The 7,402-nt window shown below is 45.3% G+C and overlaps 1 protein-coding gene across 1 annotated transcript in view; it reads left to right on the top strand.

Moving 5' to 3' along the window:
• The first annotated feature begins 1,167 nt into the window (after nt 1-1,167).
• The window catches only part of ENPP1 (ectonucleotide pyrophosphatase/phosphodiesterase 1), a 72,942-nt gene continuing 66,707 nt past the window's right edge, over nt 1,168-7,402 (top strand). The window contains exon 1 of the mRNA XM_020882482.2: nt 1,168-1,411. Coding sequence (XP_020738141.2) covers nt 1,172-1,411 — 240 coding nt within the window. The 5' untranslated portion in view covers nt 1,168-1,171. The remainder of the gene's footprint in view (nt 1,412-7,402) is intronic.

Here is a 7,402-nt window from a genome sequence, read left to right as displayed (position 1 = left end):
CATCAGCACTGTTGAAAGCCAAGAGACTGAACTGAAGGATTCATTATTGAATGAGTGAATGAATCAAAGGACCTAAATGGAAAACGTCCCAAGATAATTATTTTAAAGGGGACAACAAACACTTTATATCGTAGGCATCCATTCTTATTAAAAAATATATTTGTATATATTCCTGAAATCAAAATGAATTGAAAAATTAATTGATATTGGATTGTATAACTTTCCTTGTTCACTCACGTCAGCTCCGGTATTGAAAGTCACTCGTGACTGCACACGTGTGGTTTTCCTAACTGATGAGCAAGGAAGTATAAAAGCTGTAGAATCAAGGTGAATAAAAATCCACCAAGAATTACAGCCTACAGCTCGTGTCCTAGTTTGAAACAAAGTATCAAAGTATTTCAGATGTTAAATTTTTTGGTAGCAGCAGCAACCTCAGGATAGCGCAGCGCCGACACTTCGAAGCTTTCGATGTAGAACGTCACTAATAAATATTTCACAAGAGCAGCAGCCCCACCCCCAACACCGAAAATCGCAGAAAATTAAACCTCATATATGTTGTTGCATTTGTAAAATCAGGTGTTTTAGGGTTGGATAGTCCCGAGCAGCGTGAAGTATTCAGGGAATTCTTGTCTGTTTCTACGTAGGAGAAAAAGAAGGGTCGCTTCCCACCCCCGCGCTGTGCCCTATCGCCTCTCTGCTTGTCCATCCCGAAACGGAGAGGTCCGTCCCGACTCCACTCTCCCGCCTTTGAGAAGCCGCACAGGCGGGCCGCATCCTCCCCGTCCACCCGCTCTATTTTGGGGCCCCATGATCTCATGCCCTCTGCAGACCACACGCTGCAGTTCCAGACCAGCCCGCGCCGCGAGGCCACGCAAGTGTCCGGACGGTGCCCGAGGCGCGAGGTAGGCAAGGCTTGGAGGGGGAGGTTAAAGACACGCCCACGTGGAGGACCCAAAATAACCGACACGCTGAGTGCCCGAAATCAGACAGGAAGCCAAATAATCCGGGGCGTTGAGTTGCTTTCCCCTCACTCGCAGCGCCGGGCGGCGGGCGCCCAGCCAAGGGTCTGGCGGCGAGGGGCGGGCGCGGCGGCGGGCGGGACGGGGCGGGGCCGGCGCGGAGCCTATTAAAGGCGCGGCGGGGCGGCGGGGCCCGAGCGCCCGGGGCCACGATGGAGCGGGACGGCTGCGCGGGGGGCGGGAGCCGCGGCGGCGAGGGCGGGCGCGGCCCCCGGGAGGGCCTGGCGGGGAACGGCCGCGACCCGGGCTCGGGCCGCGCCGCCGAAGCGTCCGGGGAGCCGCAGGCGGCCGCGTCGCTGCTGGCCCCCATGGACCTGGGGGAGGAGCCGCTGGAGAAGGCGGCGCGCGCCCGGCCGGCCAAGGACCCCAACACCTATAAAGTGCTCTCGCTGGTAGGTCCCCGTGGCCCAGCGCGCGGGAGGGCGGGGAGGGCGGCGCCCGCTCCTGCGCTGCGAGCGTGCGGTCAGCACCCGGGGCCCGGAGAGAGACAGCTGTGTGCCGCTCTTCGTCGCCTTTGACTCTCCTCTGCGGGTTTTTATCCGTGCTCATCACCACCGAGCCTTCTCTTCCTTTCGGGGAAATAGCTCACTGTCGCTGGTATTACTGATGCTTCGAAGGAACCTGTTTATGAAACCAGGCTCTTAAAAATCGTGATCTTTAGAAATCCCACCGCTTTCCCCCAGAGAGTACAAGGTCGTTCGTGGGGAAAAATGACCAACCTGAAAGTTCTCGGTTTTAGGATGATCGACAAGGTTTTTCTTTTTTTTTTTTTAATTTAAAATTTTAATGTAATTTTTTACCTCTTTGGGGATATCCTTTCTTTGTATTAACCGATTCCACTTGAAAGATGTAATAGAGTTCTTTAAGTTGTATCAGGAACTTTAGAAATTACTTTTTCTATTGGCTCTGCATAGGCATTTCCTTGCAGCTATTCAGAAACGCCGTCAATGTTCATGTTACGTGAATGTGAAGAAGTGTTTATGATTCGTCGTCCATTCTTCCAAAAGTACCCACTTGTCCTCTGCCATTTCGTTGGTACAGTCGCAGGATCCACAATCAATTTCAGGAAATGTGGGGGTGGTTTTCCCTTCCACTTCTATGGCAGGAAGAACTGGACCCAGAATCCTGGGTTCTTACTTTCATGGCCTTTATTAATTGCTGGGCCCTCCTATAACTTTCCCCAAACCTCAGTTTCTTCAATGTTAAAATGAGGACATCATCTCCATGTGCATCACATAGGGTTATTGTGAGGGTCTGGTGGAATAATGTATGTGGGGAAGTAAATTTGAAAACCACAAGGAGATGTAATCATTTTATTGTATTATATGGAAGTGACATTTCCATGTAAAGTCCACCTTAAACTATATTGTCACTTAAGGTTTTATGATTGGACAATGCAGTGTGGAGGACATCTTTTCTGATATTTGAAATCTTTCCTTTCATAAACTTTCCTTTTTCACTGTGTTTTGGGTGTCATGGAAATGATACAGTGCTTTGAGGAACCAACTTTCCTAAAGAGATGGTGTCATATAATTAGTACTTAAAAATAAGCCTAAGATTCAAAGAGTAAGTGTCCCAAACCACATAAATGTTTGTATCTCAAGATATATTTTGCATCATATCTCACTGTTTAAGAACACCTGATACTTAGGAGAACTTAGTCTTTTGAGTCACCATTTTTGTTTTTGTCAGAGGGAAACCTTAGCTTTTGCAACACTGTTACTTAATATTTTTCAGTTTGGCTCAGGCATTCAATAATTGTACATTGAATCTGTATGTAACTCCCATGTGAAATCACTTCTACCTGCAGTCTTAAAAGTTTGCTAAATTTGCCAATTGCTAAATTCAGTTTTAAAATCTTTCCTATTCATTTACGTATAAATCCACAGTAGGTATCAGCAGAGATCTACCTTTGGAGCATGAATTTCAGTCTTTGACACCTGCCATCAGCTGGTCAAACAGTATTTTGTTTTACTCTGTTGATACAACCCTGGGTTTTGACATGGAAATTTCTTTAATATTGCTACAAGTAGGACAATCATGAGAATGTTTAACACCATTAGGTGGGGTCTTTTGCTGTGACACATGTTGACTTGAAAAGAATTCTTAATTCATGTCTTTTGAGGAAATACAGTGGGCCATTAATATATACCCAAACTCTCTGCTGTGTTTTTGAAACTCTTAATTAATGGTTTCAGGTGAAAATGAAACCCCAGTGACTCAGGGTAAAGAATCCCTCTGCCAGTGCAGGAGACGGGTGTTTGATTGCTGGGTCGGGAAGATCCCCTGGAGGAGGGCATATGGCAACCCACTCCAGTATTCTTGCCTGGGAAATCCCACAGACAGGAGAGCCTGGAGGGCTACAGTTCTTAGAGTCGCAAAGAGTCAGACACGACTGAAGTTAATTGGCAGACACGCATGCATGCATCCATTCTTTCCCTTCCCTACTTCTGTATCCTTCGTCCTCTAGACTTTCCCAAGTGATGCACTTCTAATGGGAAAAGTCTCCAAAAGGAGCTTGACAGTTGTCACCCAAGAGCTCTGGGGCATGTCTTCTAGAGAGAAGCTACAATTATAGCAAGTGGAACGTCTGCATTGTTTTCATAAAGCTGAAGAAATAGGTTGACTAATTGCATCCGAAGTTGGGATTACGAGAGCCCAACCACTGAGGGTGTCTTTGGTTTTCATCTAGCAGGATTAACACAAGAGTTACCTTCCGGAGAGATAAGCAGGGGCCATGGGACTGTCTCATTTTTTCTGAAAGTGCTTCAGATACACTTGAATGCTGGAGGGAAGGGAGAGTGGACGCAGAAGGCACAGTCCTGCCCTGGCTTCTCCACATATGACCCCTAAGCAGACCACAGGTTCTGCTCTGGAGACGTTGGCCCTGGTCTGTGGATGTACTCATGCCTAGGCACTGAGCCAGGCTGGGGGAAACTCCAGGAGGTCAAACAAATATATGCTTCAGTAGATACATTAGATCGGAATGCTTTACCAGGTTCCGCATTAAGTTCTGAACTGAAATGTCCGCTTCCACTAAGGTTGTTCCTGGACATTAATTTGAAATAGCTTTCCTGTTCCCTGGCAGGGTTTTCAACCACATTGCAAACACTTTTCCATTCTTCAGTTCGCTCTTCCACAGCATCATGCTGTGTTTGTGACCTCTTGGTGTCCTTATGAATACATATACCTGTGTGCGCGCGTAGGTGGCCTTGTGTGTGGGTGGTGGTGAGTGAAGACAACTTTCACCTTTTGATGAAAGAGTTCTTTGTAAGTGGCAGAAGTTGCCCTTGTTGATCAGAAATTTTAGTGTGAAAGTTATTAATTCTGTTAGCTTCTCTCTCCCTTCTTGTAACACATCATCTTATTTCCAGACTACCACCTGGAGAATACTCAAGATAGAGCTCTGCTGTTAATCCAACTTGAAATTGACATTGCTTTTTGGTTTGTAAAATTTTATATCTGCCCAGCCATAGCTGAGCATTTTATTTCAAAAATGACCAGCACATCTTAGGGTCTCGAAATGTGTCCTGTTTTCCCTTTATGGTGTTTTGTTTCATATGTTCTAATAAAATGTACTCAAGGTTTCTAGGAACTCAGCAAGACTGTTGTGTTTACTGCTGGGCCTACGGTACCTCACTGTCAGTGTCAGCTTTTGGTTGAATGAATGCAGTACGTTTTTACTTAGACTGAGTAACACTTTGACTTGGAAGAGGTAAGCTAGGAAGACTGAATACACAACTATGTACTCATATAGTCGATTGAAAGTCAGGAATCCAAATATAAATGCACTGATTGGGCTTCCCTGGTGCTTCAGATGGTGAACGGTCTACCTGCAATCCAGGAGACCTGGGTTTGATCTCTGGGTTGGAAACATCCCCTGGAGAAGGAAATAACTACCCACTCCAGTGTTCTTGCCTAGAGAATCTCATGGACAGAGGAACCTGGCTGGCTGCAGTCTGTGGGGTTACAAAGAGTCGGACATGACTGACTGACTGCTGCTGCTGCTAAGTCGCTTCAGTCGTGTCTGACTCTGTGCGACCCCATAGATGACAGCCCGCCAGGCTCCCCCGTCCCTGGGATTCTCCAGCAAGAACACTGGAGTGGGCTACCATTTCCTTCTCCAGTGCGTGAAAGTGAAACGTGAAAGTGAAGTCGCTCAGTCATTGTCCGACTCTTAGCGACCCCATGGACTGCAGCCCACCAGGCTCCTCCGTCCATGGGATTTTCCAGGCAAGAGGACTGGAGTGGGGTGCGTTGCCTTCTCCAGACTGAGTGACTAAGTACGCTATAGAGATGACACTTGTATCAATTCAGGGATAGGATCAAAATGGGAATGTCATGTATTTAGTGCATAGCGAGATAAAAGAGGCAGTGAATGAACGACAAACAAAAGTTCCCAACTAAGGTCAGCATACCTAAGAGGCCAGAGGGCCTTCATGATAACTTGGATTCAGAATCAAGATCTAGCCACTGGCCATGCTGTTAGAAAGAAACAGCCCAGGTACGGTGCTCCCGCGGGCGCAAGTAAGGTCATCCCTCAGGTACAAATGAATCTCCTTTGCTTATGCCAAGGCCTCTTCTGTGACTTTGCTGTCACATCCCAGCTTCCATTTGTATCTGGTTCTTTTAGGGATCTATTATCTTCAGCATTGCTTTCTATGACTTCCTTTCCTTCTGGTTTGATCAGATTCTAGTCTTCTTCTCTCTCACCATTGATACTTCAGCTGTTGCTACTTCATGTGGCCTCTTAGGGACACACAGGTGCCCTTTAAGCCTGTCTGTGTTTTTCCAATCTATTCCCTCCACGTTTTCGCTACTTCTAGGCTCTCAGTTTTGCCATCTCCTGCCACATCACATCCTAATCATGACTCTGAAGAGACTCTCTGGAACCATATTGAGAGATCTCATGCATTTTCTATAATAAAGAACTGGGGACCAATAACCTTTTTGTAATATTTATGGATTTTTAAAATCAGCTTCTTATCTTCCTCCAGGTAATTCTTTTTCCTTCCTTCTCAGATTTAAGTATTAAAGGCAAAGGAAAGTAGTTTTAAATTAGGTTTTGTTTTTGAGTCTGGTAAATTTCATTGCCAACTATCTGTGTCACTGTTAAGACATAGAAAATGTATTTCATCTATATAATGGACATTTTAGAGAAGCCAAAGAACTTAATCATGATTCACGGCTTTTTGGAGTGGAGGGAAGGGGGAAAGCCACTTCAATTTTCAAACAACTTAGGGACAAAAACCTTTTGAAATACAACTTGTAATTAGAGATCTGCTTGTGGTTAACATAAACATGCCTCCATCAACCATGAAATATACCCCAAGCAACAAAAAATAAACAAGAAACCTTTTAGCAAATGACACCAAGCCTTGTTAGTCTAAGCTCTGAGCAACAAGAACTGATATTCAGAAGGCTGACCCAGTATGAAAACCCTTTGACATCAAACAAGAGGTAAGTTATGTCTTTACCAAGGAAAGAAAATATCAGTTCAGTTCATTTGCTCAGTCAGGTCTGACTCTTTGCAACCCGATGGACTGCAGCACCCCATCCCTCCCTGTCCATCACCAACTCCCGGGGTTTACTCAAACTCATGTCCATTGAGTCGGTGATGCCATTCAACTATCTCATCCTCTGTCATCCCCTTCTCCTCCTGCCCCTAATCCCTCCCAGCATCAGGGTCTTTTCCAGTGAGTCAGTTCTTTGCATCAGGTGGCCGAAGTATTGAAGTTTCAGCTTCAACATCAGTCCTTCCAATGAATATTCAGGACTGATCTCCTTTAGGATGGACTGGTTGGATTGTCCTGGAGTACAAGGAGCTCTCAAGAGTCTTCTCCAACACCACAGTTCAAAATCATCCATTCTTTGGCGCTCAGCTTTCTTTATAGTCCAACTCTTACATCCATACATGACTACTGGAAAAACCATAGCTTTGACTAGATGGATCTTTGTTGGCAAAGTAATATCTTTCCTTTTTAATATGCTGTCAAAGTTGGTCATAACTTTTCTTCCAAAGAGTAAGCATCTTTTAATTTCATGGCTGCAGTCACCATCTGCAGTGATTTTGGAGTCCAAAAAAATAAAGTCAGCCACTGTTTCCACTGTTTGCCCATCTGTTTGCCATGAAGTGATGGGACTGGATGCCATGATCTTAGTTTTCTGAATGTTGAGCTTTAAGACAACTTTTTCACTCTCCTCTTTCACTTTCATCAAGAACCTATTTAGTTCTTTTCTTTCTGCCATAAGAGTGGTGTCATCTGCTTATCTGAGGTTATTGATATTTCTCCCAGCAATCTTGATTCCAGCTTGTGCTTCATCCAGCCCAATGTTTCTCATGATGTACTCTGCCTATAAGTTAAATAAGCAGGGTGACAATA

Source organism: Odocoileus virginianus, chromosome 34, assembly GCF_023699985.2.
Source record: "Odocoileus virginianus isolate 20LAN1187 ecotype Illinois chromosome 34, Ovbor_1.2, whole genome shotgun sequence".
Taxonomy (NCBI): domain Eukaryota; kingdom Metazoa; phylum Chordata; class Mammalia; order Artiodactyla; family Cervidae; genus Odocoileus; species Odocoileus virginianus.
Note: the sequence above shows the minus strand (reverse complement) of the source record. Positions and strands in the feature narration are given on the sequence as shown.